Source organism: Sycon ciliatum, chromosome 5 (genome assembly GCF_964019385.1).
Source record: "Sycon ciliatum chromosome 5, ocSycCili1.1, whole genome shotgun sequence".
Taxonomy (NCBI): Eukaryota; Metazoa; Porifera; class Calcarea; order Leucosolenida; family Sycettidae; genus Sycon; species Sycon ciliatum.
The window spans coordinates 31,258,405-31,274,140 of record NC_088647.1 but is presented as its reverse complement, the minus strand read 5'-3'; the positions used below and the strand labels follow the sequence as shown (position 1 = coordinate 31,274,140).

The 15,736-nt window shown below is 48.1% G+C and overlaps 1 protein-coding gene across 1 annotated transcript; it reads right to left on the bottom strand.

Moving 5' to 3' along the window:
• Positions 1 to 6,329: 6,329 nt before the first annotated feature.
• On the bottom strand, positions 6,330 to 14,979 carry LOC135818329 (uncharacterized). Its single transcript, XM_065331685.1, has 7 exons — positions 14,805 to 14,979; positions 14,415 to 14,620; positions 12,641 to 12,695; positions 12,241 to 12,260; positions 10,624 to 10,746; positions 8,768 to 8,871; positions 6,330 to 6,947 (listed from the first exon to the last, which is right to left on the bottom strand). Exons 1-7 carry the CDS (start codon positions 14,854 to 14,856, stop codon positions 6,788 to 6,790), a joined length of 720 nt encoding a protein of 239 aa, XP_065187757.1. The 5' UTR covers positions 14,857 to 14,979; the 3' UTR covers positions 6,330 to 6,787.
• Between the last annotated feature and the right edge of the window lie 757 nt (positions 14,980 to 15,736).

The window sequence follows — 15,736 nt, the reverse complement described above, 5'->3', positions numbered from 1 at the left end:
TGCAAAAATGACAATTTTCGGCAAACAGGACGCCGATGACGATAATAACCCCGACGACAAGAACAACAACAACAACAACCCGCAGCCCCATCCACAGCATCTCAGCTAATCATAAACTTATCTCTTATTGGCGATGGTGCCATCGTGAGAACAAAGAATTCAAACAACACGTCTTATTGGCAATGGTGCCATCGTGAGAATAAAGAATTGAAACAAACAACAGCAAGAACGACAACAAAAACACAACCGTGAACAACCGAAACAACAACGAGACCAAAAATGACAGTGGCAGCAGCAGCAATGATGAATGACAGCATCAGCAACAGCATAACGCAGATACCAGCACTTTCTCCTTACAAAGTGGGCACTCAAGAATCACCCAAGCTAGAGGGGGAGGCCCGGGGGGGGGGGCATGCCATGCATTGTGATACGTACGGTACACAAATAGAAACACCCACACACACCCACACACACCCACACACTTGTACCCCCGCCCCGGGAGAGGGGAGAGATATTGAAAAGTAGGGCTGAAAGAAAAACCAATAAAGGCGAACGAAACATTCTGAAGAACTGTACGTTTCGCTTGACGAACTCGCGAACTATTCCAAACGAGAGAGCTTGGAAGCTCAGGGCCCCACGCTATGCTTTTATGCTTTTTTGCCTAGCTCATCGTACATGTTTTAAGAACTGATGGAAATGTCTTTTTCCGTTGATTGGCCACATCACTGTATTGCAAAAACGTTTCCACATTTCACGTCAAATTTGAAATCGATCGGTATTTTTGCTCTCACATGCATCCATTGCTCAATCATGCATCATTTGCCCATATTATGGGCCATAATTATGACAAACTTTGGCCTGCGATTTACTTTGGCCGGTTGGTACCAAGCGGCGAAATCAGCGAAATTAAATCGCCAGCGAAAATGAGTTGATTTTAATACAGTAATCGGATTTTCTGGCCTTTTTGTAGTAACACATGTACATTGACCTGTTGAGCCAATGACGACGCCGAATGCATGGTTGCCTGTGGAGCACATTACATAACTTTACAGTCTCCTAAAATACGTATCCTGTCCGACGGCAAAAGAGGCTGCAGATTTAGTTTTTCTGCGCGTCGACGGGATGATTGCGACGCGAAAGTTCAGCTCGCGTTATTTGGCTCGCACGTCGAAAAATCAACGCGAGTGACCTGCTGCTCACGTCGAAAGTTGGACATTACATAACTTTACAGTCTCCTTAAATACGTATCCTGTCCGACGCCAAAGGAAGCTGCAGATTTAGTTTTTCTGCGCGTCGACGGGATGTCTGTCCTGACGTTTACTGGGACCGGCGCTGACTCTGCCGATCACGGGCGTTCTGGACTCGACAGGATGTCTGTCCTGACGTTTCCTGGGACCGGCTTAGACTCTGCCGATCACGGGCGTTCTGGACTCAACAAGATGTCTGTCCTGATGTTGCCTGGGACCGGCGGACTCTGCCGATCACGGGCATTCTGGAGTCGACGGGATCTCTCTTCCGACGTTTCCTGTGACCGGCGCTGAATCGCTCGTTCACGCTTATTTTGGAGACGACGGGATCTCTCTTCCAAAGTATGTTTATGCTGACGCATCCTATCACCTATTCGGCGTCTATTCTAATTTAATTTCCTCCTCGTCTCCCTATTTCTTTCCAAATCTCCATCTACATCAGGGAGTCGTATACATAATACGACGAATATTGGTACGGTACGGGACAGATACAGGAGCCCGCAAATATTGTGGACAGCTGTAATGTACAATCCTGTAGAGCCTTTGTAGTCACAGATACGGGACAGATACGGGATAGCTCCAGCCGTGACACAAACAAACAAACAAACAAACAAACACCAAATTAAAGCTGTGTGGACCCTGGCTAGCGCCAGACGTTACTGAAGTAACGTCTTCTGCATAGCTACGGGAATAAAGACCCCACAAGTAGATTATCCATATAAAACCGCTCTGTGAGCGGTTCTGAAAAACCTTTACTGGTACTGCCCCGTCGTAAAAGTAAGAAATTAGAACTGGTCCATTGTCCTCCCAAATGCGAACTGATCCACCTAAATCGCGAATGACGGGACCCGAACGCACCAGTAGCACGAGGTCGGGAGGGCACAGGACAGCAATTATCATAGGGTAACACCACCTACCGCTAGTACAGTACATGGCCTTTGGTCCGGACCAACGTCCCCATCTGCGTCCACAGGTAGGAACCTCGTGCTACTGGTGCGTTCGGGTCCCGTCATTCATGATTTAGGTGGATCAGTTCGCATTTGGGAGGACAATGGACCAGTTCTAATTTCTTACTTTTACGACGGGGCAGTACCAGTAAAGGTTTTTCAGAACCGCTCACAGAGCGGTTTTATATGGATAATTTCAGTTCTTTTTCCGTTCCCTCCCCACCCCAACCCCGAAGATAAACATGATGACCACGCGCGATGTACTGTATGTAGCCATGAGACTGCAATAAAACACTGATACATACCAGCCTTCCCCGCCTCGCTACCCCGCACACAGATACACAAACATGCATATGCACACGGCACACACACGTGGCCACGCACACATACGCACATGCACACGGCACACACACGTGGCCACGCACACATACGCACATGCGCACGACACAAACAGGAAATTCTTCATATATAATGCCATGCAAAGCAGTGGCCACCGTACTTGAGGAAGTCAGTTGTGAAACAAAAATAATTCAACTACAGCGTGTAGACAAGCTGACGGCCAAAGCACAACATAGCAAACATGACATTTGCCCAAGGATTGCAGTTTGCAGACCACGCCATGGAAGCAGCGAATACAGAATGTAATATCATACAAAGTGACAAGAAAGGAAGTGGCCATCATACACCAGAAACTTGCAGAAAGTCACACATCCAACAGATAGAGAAGTGAACAGCAATCTGATACAGCCCAGACAGGACAAAGCTGACCTGATACTCGTCCCAGGATCGCAAGTGGCAAATCCTTTTCAATGCATAACATGCACGTGTACGTTAGACGCATGGACAACATCTGACCGTGTCGCCAGCATACAATGTCATCACATGTTTACCCCACAAGTTACACACATGCACAGTAGAAGCACAATGAAAGCAATGGAAAAGTACGATGTGGTTGCTGAAGCATCTTCACACTTCAAATTCAGACTTCAATGTGGTCGTCACGGGATGATATACCTGCAAGATACAAGTGATGAAGAAAGAAAGCAGAAGGTCGTGAGGTAGGCTATGAGTAGTCCTTTCCCAAAGATGCCATAGTTTTTCGCAACTTATGCTTTTCGCAACCGTGCCAAAACAAGTGCTAGTTGCTGAAATCGCATCCATATTTTCAGAAAAAGCTCAAAAGTTGCCAACATCGCAACTCAAAATTGGAGAGTTCTTGTGCAAAACCTACAAAACAGGGAGCAGAAATAGCAGAAATGCAGCGATGCTGCGACAGCAAACTCGTACACCCCTTCCTGCTGTGAACCACCATTTTACACAGTGCCAGTAGCCTGTTGCATGTATCCTACATGTACATGTACATCATTACAGTGCACGGAAAAGGGAATGCACATAATTATCGTAACTACCGTTGATCTACTGTTTCTCAGAAATGAGCCTGAAGGCAGGCGAGAAATGAGCGAGCACGAGTATGTATTTGTCCAACAATGCAACATGTAGTCGGTGACTTGATCTTTCGACCCCATACCATGGGGCCAATTGCGCCAAGGTTGCGGAGAAATTGCGAAATAGTTCCGAAAAATGAAGAAAGTTGTGAAAGTTGCGATTTCTTCCTAAACACCGAAAAGTTCCGAAAAAAGTGGCGAGCATCTTTGGGAAAGGGCTAGCTATGAGACACCACAAACGGGTCACCTACATGTATGTTCAGGGCTAGTGCACTCACACGCAGAATTGTCATAATCGAGCATTTCCCAAACTGAGAAGTGCAATGAAATCCACTTGCCTGCACAGGAGCAATTTTGCAATATTATGATGCGCAATTCGACACGATCTGCGATGCTGCGTGCGATGTGCCCTGCTGTCATGATGGTGACAGTCACCGCGGTATGTTTTGTCAACGTCGCCCTTGCACTCTTCTGTCAAGTCCAAAGTGCTCACATACTTGGCAATGTCTTTGCAGTGATTAACTTTTATCCTAGTTATGTCACGGGTAACTTTAATGAAGTACCCGCAGGCCGTGTCGATCCGCACATCGTCCACTCTCTCATATACTTGGCCTGCTTTGTCTGTGTATCCATTTCATGTGCGATCCACAAAATCGACTAGACAGTGGGTGCAATACGCTCTCTATCTGAAGACGTTCTTCTGGCGACATCTCGCCATGTACTTGGCCTGCTTTGCCTGTGTATCCATTTTCATGTGCGATCAACAAAATCTCAATGCACTACAGAGACTAGACAGTGGGTGCAATACGCTCTCTATCTGAAGACGTGAACCATTAAATTTGTTGGAAAAGTTATACGTACACCTGAAACGTAATGAAGTACAGGAATAGAGAGAGTGACTACAATACGCTCTCGACCTGATATAGTGATAACGTGTTAGAAGGTAACAGGTCTACAGTCCCACCGTACCCTTCCGACACGACTGTAGACCATTAAATTTTTTTGAGAAGTTATACGTACACCTTAAACGTAATGAAGTACAGGAATAGAGAGAGTGACTACAATACGCTCTCGACCTGATAACGTGAGTACAAGACACACTCCACCTGATAACGTGTTAGTAGAAGGTAACTGGCAACATATCAATGGGTTGCCTTACCGTGGTCTAGAGGAAACGTCTTCGCAGCAATATTTTCCCTCCAGCGCATTCAGTCGCCGACGCGACATCGTTTACTGGGCCGTTCCAGTTGCGGAAGACATTCGATTCATCGGGCCAATTCAGCAACAGGGCCGTGGACACACAGGGGGCAGAGGAGAGACATTGTTAGTGGACAAGAAATATGCAGTGGCAAGTGGCGAGTGCCGCATGGATGTCAAGTTGTCATGCACAATTCAGCTATTACTTACGGTCCAGCTAGTCCTGCCATTGCTCGCTCGTCCTGGTTCCTCCTCGCTCGTCTTCCTGCACGTCTGCACTTCTCCTTCCCCACCGTTGGCTTTGCGGTACGGGGGTGGCGGAAGGAATTCCCACCATGTATTCATGTACATGAAGTCCCACCATGTCTCCATGTACATGTCCACGGCCACGTCAGCAGTTTGTATAGTACCGGAAGGAGTTCCCACGATGTCTCCAAAGGCCTAGAGCGGACGTCTTTGCAGCAATTCTTTTCACCCTGCACATTCACTCCGCCGACACGACATCGTCGACAGCGTTTACGGGGCCGTCCCAGGTGCAAAAGGTCCACGTCAGTAGTTCTCAACTATTTCGCGTACGGGATAGTCGCCGCGACAGCGTTTAAGGGGTCGTTCCAGGTGCAAAAGGCATCCATCAATGGCACTTTGCAGTACGGGGTACGGAAAGGGGCCTCCTCGTTCGACTTCGTCGACTTCTGCATGCAGTTCTCCTTCCCGTCGACCGAAAGGGGTCTCCTCGCAGTTGTCCTTGCCGTCAGGTCCACGTCATGCAGTTCTCAACTATTTCGCGTACGGGATAGTCGTCTTTGTCGTACGCGGCATCGGCGTTTACCGAGTGGCATTGGCACAAAGCAGACCGTTGACGGGGTCACGTGTCAAAAAAGTATCAACAACGTGTCGACTAAGTGTCGACCACGTGTATAGCGGTACACTCAGCGGTACACTAATTCTCGTGCCATTCTCGTGTCACAAAACTGGAACATCGAGTACCAGTATGGAAAGGCTTCAGACAGGAAGCCTTTCCAATCTAATCCGTCACATTCGTAAAACCGCCAAGAATGGCACAATCTGCAAATCACCGTTTCTTTTTTGAATAGCTGCTGTAACCTGTAGTGGGGACCTGGGGGCGAGGGTGGCTGACTGAGCTCTGTGCGATATACATGTACATTGTTATTATTATTTTTGGAGTGCAAGCATGCGACTGCATGTACTTAGTCCTACGCGTGCATCGACGAACGCTCGACACCTTGAAGTAACAAATCAAATTCTCTTCAACTCCCATTTGGAGCGAACCTGGTTGAACGTTCTAAAATTCGTTTCACCCCTAATTCAAAGGGACTCTTGGAAAAATGACTCAATTGGCTTTTGAACCACCCAACTCAACACACACCGACACGCACTCACACACACACGCACGCACACACACACACACACACACACACACACACACACACACACACACACGCACGCACACATATCACAGTGCAATGACATCATGAAAGTACATGAACACATGCCCACACAGTAATGCCTTTGGGATGCAACTCCAAATCAATCGTTCATGGCCCACATGTTGAAACTTTACTTAAAAAGATGTCAGGTAAACTGGTAAACTAACAAGTTGGATGCAACGGAGAAATTATAGCAATAAATACATACCGCCAGTAACTACTGCAGTAACACATTTAGTGACTTGAACAAAGGCAAGAACACCAGCAAGACACGGAGTAGCAATAGGATCAGGCACTTCCAACATGAATTGAACTCTAGAGATAAAAGTGATTTGTGTTTGGAGGCTGCGGGACTCCGCTTTGTCGGCAATTGCTATTCTGTGAGCACTGCACGGAACAAGAGCAGCGATTGCATTCATGCATCCACTTCCAAACAGCAACTTCAAAGTTTGTGCCGCCGCCGCCAGCGAGATAGCGCTGTGCTCGCTAGGTGCGCATGCTATTCAGCCAGGGCCAGTCCCACCGATCGGTGTTTTGTACTTGCTGATGTCCGGCTTTGGTGCGGTGCGGGACATTTCTAGCTCGTGGATCAGAGAGAAGCCAATGTTACCGGTGGCATCCTGCACTTGCTGGGGAGAGCGGCGACGCATTTTATTTTCCATACTGAACATTGAAGTCAAGGACAACGGGTTCCATAAGGTTGAATGAGGGAGAGAGAGAGAGAAAGTGAGACGGACAGAGAGAGAGGGAGAGAGAGAGAGAGAGAGAAACGGTAAAAGTTTGAGGAAGAAATTAAACTGTCAACACAGAACTCGAACCAGGGACCCTAGCCTACGGCCGGCGATGCTCTGCCACTAAGCTATGGCGTAGTCATCACCCCAACAGCGACCGTTAGACCTTCGTGTAAGAAAAATCCAGGAGAGTGAGCAATCACTCTCGCTATCCTCTCAAGGAGAGTGGTGGGAGAGCAGTCCCCACCACCCTCCCCCCCCCCAAAAAAAAAAGTCGCTCGCCTTATCTATCCAAGGCGAGCACAATACGGGTTTTTTCAACATCTTGCCATACCCCAATCGGATTCAATACCCAATAGCTGCCAAATTCGTTCTGGAAAATCGCCGTACGCACTACAAATGAAAGCTGTTCGGACCACAACTTTAGTTTCCCTTCATCAGGGGCAATGACACACGCAATGGGAAATTGAGACAATTCGCTAAGATCCATGGTAATTTTGTAGTATTCATCGTAGAGCGCTCCTTTGAGGCTTTGTTCTGTAGCTTACGGCTAAAGACCTGTGCCTGGCGTCACACGTACACAGGTGTATGCATGCCCGGACTGTCACGCAACAGAGGGAAATCCTTTATGTCAAAATCATGTGTGCGGAAGTGAAAATTTGCAAAGGTACGTAAAATACCTTGCGAGTGCCGTCACTCCACTATCGAACCTCGGATCGACTTTCGATTTGTTGGAGCCGACAGCTGAGAACTTTCTAATGCGAATAGATCTTTCGATTTCTCGATTCCGTTCAGGGAAAGCTGAGTTACGAAATATTTGAGTGTTTTCAGAACTTCATAGTGATGCGGATGCGCTCGAAATTCAGTCTCAAGGCGCGCGACGAAAAGTGCGCCCTAAAAGAAAATAAGGAGAGTGAAGGCGCGCGAGAGCGATCGCTCTCCTTTTACCAGATGGTCTGCGGTGACCGTTAACATTTCCTTCAGAAAGAGGTTTTCTCAACAAAGTGTGCGCAGACAGCAAGAAACAGTTCCGATGCACAATACAATGTGCACTGGTAGATTCCTGTCCCGGCCCGGGTATCCGGAAATCTTTATTCGCCTACCCGCAATCAGCACATTTTCTATACCATTATTGAGAGATGGCATAGAACAACATGAACGAGATGAACGTTGCAACAGACCTACCTCTCCTTGCTGTGTGTGTGTGTGTGTGTGTGTGTGTGTGTGTGTGTGTGTGTGTGTGTGTGTGTGTGTGTGTGTGTGTGTGTGGTGTGTGTGTGTGGTGTGTGGGTGTATCACAATGCACATGTTACAGATTGTCAACATGCAGTCTTGGATTAATGATTGGCTTGCAGTGGCTCGCGGTTTCCTGAATAGCTGCCCAGCGTGTGACTTGCAGCAGTCATCAATAACGTTAGCAGGGATGGTGTGTGTGTGTGCGCGCGTGTTATACATAAAGATATATATGCACACACACATACTTGATGTATGTGAACACTATGGCCGTCTGTCTGTCGTGTGCGCGCGCGCACACACACACACACACACACACACACACACACACATACACACACACACACACACACACACACACATACACATATACACACACACATACGGAACCAGGAACCTCCCTACTCCAAACTCATCATACTGCAGTGTCCTGATTTCGTTTCAGTGACAAAGCATGTGCATCGCAGGTTGTTTGACTCTATGGAAGCCACTATGCAAAGCTTGATCAAGAAAGGATACATTCCCAGGGTCAGGCGAGATTGGTCTCTCGCTACAAGATAGGCCTCGCGCTGGATGTCCAGAGGGTTGCGACGCTGGATCTCTGCAAGACGTGTCAGCAACGGCTGCAAAGCACACACACACACACGCACACACACACACGCACACACACACACACACGCACACACACACACACACACACACACACAGGAACACGCACACATACATACCATGTACCATCACACACATGCGCGCACACATAACAGAGAGGAGAGCAAATCAGATCAAGAGTACATCGTACTGTGTGGTGGTATCAAGCACTGATTGCCCAACAGAGGTGGTAAAACTTCTAACTGTTTTTGACCATCGCAGATGGCCGTCAATTGCAGTTTTTTTTTTACAAAAAGGACCCAGTGCCGCGGCAAGTAAAGCATGTTTGCTATGTCAATTTAGCCGGTTCTGTTCAATGTGACTCGAAAAATACAATCCTCACCCCACTAACAGCTACACCCAGCCTGTTTCGACACCACCATCTGTGTGTGTGTGTGTGTGTGTGTGTGTGTGTGGTTTATGAAGCGTGCGTACTGTCACTGCTGCTGTACTGCTCCGAATGTTGGGTACCTCTGCAGCAGGACATCACCGACCTATCTACGTTTCACTTCCGCTGCATTCGGTCGATTCTTGAAATTACCCGACAGGCAGTCTGGAGTGACCGAATAACGACCACCCAAGTCCTGGTCATCTGGAATGACACCAAGCAGGACGATATCCCAACTCGCCTGCTTCGACGGCGGATGGAGTGGCTTGGTCACGTTGCCAGGATGGAAGACGACCGCACCCCTCGCCAGATGTTATTCGGGTCACTACTACCCACACGCCCTGCATGTGGTCCCCGAAAGCGTTGGCGTGATGCCGTCCTAACTGATATCCGTCACCTCCATCTGGAAGGAGATTGGTTCGACACCGCGCAGCAGCGGGGAGAGTGGCGCACAGCATTCAGAACTGCTTCACCACCACAGCCGGCCTCTCGTGAACGGATTCAGTGCAGTATCTGTAACAGATCCTTCTCGAAGAGCGGCCTGCCACGCCACAAGTGCACTGAAGAGCGTCGCAAACCCGTAGCAGACCAGGCTGGCAGCAGGCCGCAGCCTGGCGGACTGGCCGTCCACAAATGCCTGGATATGCCCCCATCTGCTACTCCAGTGCACAACCAAACCACCGCTTCTGGACCATCGTGTGACACCCGACAGCGGCTCGCCCTACCTTGCTGCAGAGCCCACTGCAGCAAATGCGATCGTTGTTGCAAGTCAACCCGAGGATTCCAGCTACACAACTGCAACAAATGGATCAATGAAATGGCTAGGAAATCTCGCTAGGTCGTTGATGCGGCACAGCGCCTCAACCCAACTCTCCATGTCTGTCGGCCCCTCACACGAGGGGACATGTAACCGGAAACGGCAATGTTCAGGACAGGTGTGTGTGTGTGTGTGTGTGTGTGTGTGCGCGCGTGTGTGTGTGTGTGTGTGTGTGTGTGTGTGTTCTCTCTCTCTCTCTCTCTCTCTCTCTCTCTCTCTCTTTCACTCACGCACTAACTCTGTTTCCCACGTGGATACTTTAAGTACCAAAAACAGATACTTGTGCATGCGAAGCAAGCTACATGTAGGAAACAGCTGACAGGCACAGTGAGCCACATGCCAACTGCCAAGAGATTCCCGTGAAAACACCTTGATCGAATAGAGACAACCAACTAAGCATTTTATCTTTGGGTTATTATCAGTCTTAAAAGGACAGGGGAGGATGCTTCACTATCAACCTGGCTTCTCAAATTTCAAGCAAAGATAGTTCAGAACACTACACTGCCGTGCAACGATACGCACCAGTTTTCGTGCGATCTCGCGTCGCTTGGCAATCACTTCTCTATCCTCCTTGGTGAGATATTCGCCAGGGTCCATGCCAAACATCAGGTACTTGTCTTGATTCGTCCAACCATCGCACCATGCCTGCATGGTACAGAGGAAATCCAAACGCCATGCGTACCATTACAAATTGTCTAGTGGAGGTGCACCAATGACTCAATAATGAAGATGCACAAACAACAGCAACAAGTGAACATGCAGGGGTGTCGCACACGGTACCACCAGTACGTCCACGGTCGTACCACATTTTGTCCCCGGGGGGGGGGGGGGCTTTCTGTTGTACAAACTAAAGTTATGCTGCATAGACTTCATGGTCCGTGTTTTGCGCACCGCATTTTCTCAAAACTTTCTCTAATCTCACTTTTTGGTTTGATTTATTGCCAGTATTTGTTTTCTGACATCGGCCTAGTAACATGATGATGCTATGTTGAAAATTTGAAGCAATTCTAATGATGCGTTCTGGAGATATACCGGATAGCCTACGGCAGGTACCATTCTGGGTAGACTGCTACCTTAAAGGTAAACTAACTTACTAACCAAAAGTGGGATGAAATGGGCTGCCAAGTGAGCATTGGCGACATAAAAACCAAGCTGAAAGATAAACGACAATTTTGATGACGCGGATCAAGTATAATTGTTCCTGCTGGTCAAAAATCGGATAACTTGTAAACCTTTGGTCCTCTCTTCTTACTTCTATTCAAGTGTCCAAATGGTCAGCCAGGACGGATTCCAACTCAGACTGAACACCCAAGTTATTCGTGTGACGAGACAGAGGAACAAGACTAGCACATACTCTAACTAATGGGACATGCTCTTGCCTATAGCTATAGTCCATTCATAGAACTTAGGGATAATATCCTAGCTTTGGCCATAAGTGGGTCAAATTTTGAGTTTTTTTTCACAATCGCCCATGCAATGCTCTTCCGGTTATGTTTCTGAAGTCAATTTCTTCAAAAAAACAAGCCATAAGAAGAATATGATTTTGGCCAGTTTTGCCCCGAAAGCTCTAATTTGGGGGAAACCATGGAAATCCAGGCCGTTTCACTCCACTTGCAACAGTACCTTGCGCGGTTCGAACCCCGGTTGAGGTACCTTTTCGAATCCTTTATCAAGTTTCAAATTTCGCGGCACTGCGCCGTGTACGATAAAAATCACCAAATATGGGAGCTCGCCAGTGCCAGCGCTCATCTTTTTCTGAACGGACTGTAGTACATGTATGGACATAGCCCGGAGCACGGGCGTATTGACCCATGCAGAAGCAGGGGCGTCGGACACGGTACGGTCACTGCGGTATTGACCGCACCACTTTTCGCCCCAGACACCCTGTGAATCAACAAAATACACTGATCTGGGCTCTAAATTTCCAAAATTTTCGGCTCAGCAACCCCTCCCCCACGAGTAACTTGTACTTCAGATGGCTGACCGTACCACACTAAATTACCTTCCGACGCCCCTGAGAAGTATCTTGGGATGAAATGCACCACGCTTAGTATGCTAAGTACTCCGTCCTGCTGCTGCCCACTGGATTATGTCTTATAAGGGTTCCAATGTATGCTCTCGTGTACAGTTAGGTCTTACCCGCCCTGCGCTGCCGTCCTCTGCAAAGGAATCGCCATCAAGCAAGGAGCACATGTGCAGGGACGGCAACACAAAACACACACACACATGTGCGCACACATAAAACACGCACACACACACACACACACACACACATTCACACGCATGCGCACACACATACCCACACACACACGTGAAGACACACAGCCCAAAAAGCTGTCAGATCATTACAGATTTGCAGGTCTCAGGAGTGAAATTCCAAACAGCGCAGAGGAGAATGACAAGAAGGTGCAAATGTGAAGAAACCTATATGAACTCAGATGGTGAGCCAAGGAAAAAATTAATTGTAACATGGAACTTGTGGGCACAAGTTATGCGATCGAGTCCACCAACCTATATTAGCGGGTACAAAACTACTTACGGAGGAAAACGAAGTAGAACAGACTGCCGAAGCCCAGAAGTCCCAGTGCCCATTTCTGAAAGCGGAACAACAGTCAAATCGAGCACGCGTCACGATTGGTGTACGCCACAGCATCCTCCCCCCCCCCCCCACCAAAAAAACAAAAAACCTAAAAACCTACACTTATCCCAAGGTGTGGGAATCTGCACTTCACAGCCATAAAGATTGCCACGGCCCCCCCCCCCCCCCCCCAAAAAAACCCTAAAAACCTACACTTATCCCAAGGTGTGAGAATCTGCACTTCACATTATGACTGCTGCATGTGTGAGACACACTGTTTGAACAGGTAGTATACGGTGAGGATGGCGCGCAAATCACCCATCCAACTGGCACCTTAACACCGTTAAAACCGGGAATTTTCGGTGGTGAAATGTTTTCGGTATTTCCCAAAATCAACGGTTCGGCAGCGCGAAAATTTAGGCGAACCAGTTTTCCGGAACCAAATATGCATTATGCACAATGTATGGCACGATGTGTATGGCATGAGCTTGTTGAGTTTTAGGTATTAAACGCTTTATTTTACGTAACAATTACCTGCACCAAAGTTACCGAAAATAAATCGCCACCGAAACTTTCCGGTTTTACATGACTCTCAACAACTATCATTAACCCAACCCCAGCTGAATTTCCCGGAAGTCAGAAGAGTTTTCTTCGCACACATGAGGTAACCAGTCGGGGAGATGTCCTATCTAGGACATCGCGCTCTGATTGGTCACCTGTCCCAGAGTTGTCATGGAAGCACCGGTCGCGCACACGCGATGAAAAGAAGTGCTGCGTGAGCATTTCTGAATGTATGTGGAGGATGCACGATCGTAATGGCGATGGATTTCTTTCCGAATTGGTCACGTTTGAGGGGATAGGCGGAGAATATCAGAGATTGGCGGGGATTGAGGTAGTGCATATTCGATTTGCCATCGAATACCCGACCGAATGGCCTTTTTCGCTTGGGGATTTCATGTAGGGTTTCTCGTAGCCATTGGAAACCATTGGTTCAATTTTGAATGTTTTGCCTTTGGAATGTTTCTTCACAATCTGCTGGTACTTTTGCTCACCTCACAAAGATTCACCTAGGGTTCCCTGTAACAAGGCCATGCCTGTTGGGACTCCCCTAGTCAAATAATAAATACTACTACTACTACTACTACTACGCCCCGTGCGTTCATTCCACAACGCGGAAAATAAAATTCGTGAAGGCAAGAGGCAAGATACGAATCTCGACTCGCTTGAGGCAAGCCGCCAGGAGAACGACAACTTTTAAGACGAAAGGCCTTCGTCGCGTTTGTTTTGAGTGCGACATGTTCATCTTCCTCGGACGCGACACAAAGTTTTGAGTCACGCGTCACGAATACTATGGGAACAGCATAGATGTTATCATGTATGCTGGGTCAGTCTATGATGTTCTATCTAGGACATCTCCAGGACTGGTAATGGGAGACGTCATTGCTTGACTATAGCAGATACACATGTTTTGTTGTTTGCATGCACTTGTAGGCAAGGTAGGGGCGACGGAAGCAGGTCACCAAAAGCAGCAGCAGCAGCAGCAGCATAGTAACGTGTTTGGCATACCATGTGAGGATACGTCGGATGCACCTCCAGCATCAGCAGCAGAATCAGCAGCATCAGAAGCAGCAGCAGCAACAGCAGCAGCAGCAGCAGCAGCAGCAGCAGCAGCAGCAGCAGCAGCAGCAGCAGCAGCTGCAGCATACTATTACTAGTAGTAACGTGTTTGGCATACCATGTGATGATACGGCGGATGCACCTCTGGCTGGTCTTGCACAAACAAATCTGCTTTTCTCCAGAAATCGTCGTTGTTGTCGTGCCACTGCGGTGCATCTGGGCTTTCTAAGTCCAGAGGAACCTGTTGCCCGTCCTTTTCAACGTAGTAGACGAAAGGTTTCTTGCTCGGCACATAAGTCACGCAAGTACGGACAATCAACGGTGCTGCAATTGAAAACGGCACACACGCATGCACAGAACGTCGCGTGCACACGCATACGCACACACGCACGCACAGAACGTACGCGTGCACATGCACAAACGTACACGCACATACGCAAGCACGAGCAGCAGTCACTAACTGACTAAGTCGATCCACAGGAAACGATGGTTCCGTAATCTCTCTTACATCTTCCAGCCAGGCAAGCTCTCGCCGAGGCCAGCCTGTGAGCAAGTAGCATCTTCCCGCCTCAGCTCCTTCCAGAGCTCGCTTGGGATTAGCTCAATCAAACTGCCCGTCCAAAGGAGAAAGCAACAAAATCTGACGAGGTAACGAAGGAATTAGTTAGTTGTTGTGACTGTTGTCGTTCTTGCGCTTTTCCAGTATTTTTTTGCGCTGTGCATATAAAATCGAAGTCGCCGGCGCTAGCGCTATAGTATAGCGCGATCGCGAATCTAGTACTACGACTCTACGAGTGTCGAGTGCATGCGGGCCGATGCGGCTAGTGCTTGGAAATGATGACGTCAAAAGTAACACGACTCGATCGAGTCGAGTTCTTCCACGCGTTTTTTGCCGGTAAAAATACTTTCAAATGGTGGGCCTGGCTGGGGAGCTAGCTAGCTGGGTCTACTATTCGGCCAATAAAATACGGAGGATATCCGGATCAAGACTAGCAAGACGACGTTCGCAAACATTTTTCAGTTCGCGAACTACAGGGTGTCCCGACAGTTCACAGAAACCCAGTTCACAGAACGACAGTTCACCGAACGACAGTTCACTGAGTGACATTTCACACACTACCTTTTTGACGGACAGCCCATTTCACAGGATACCCAATTCACCGAAAGACAGTTCACCTAGCACTGTTGTCATCGACAGCCCATTTCACCGAATTTCACCGAATTTGATCAGGCATGCACTCAAAAATGAAAGAAAGCAACATGAAGAACATGAGGTTACATGTATTTACCATACACAACATTGAACGCCAAATTATGCGCTACTCCACGGAGGAACGATTCCTGGTATGCGGATGGAACCTTTAAGACGATTCCCCTGCTGTTGTATAAGCTCTACTCTGTGCGTTCGTGTGGATGGATGCATATTATCTGTCGTCTACG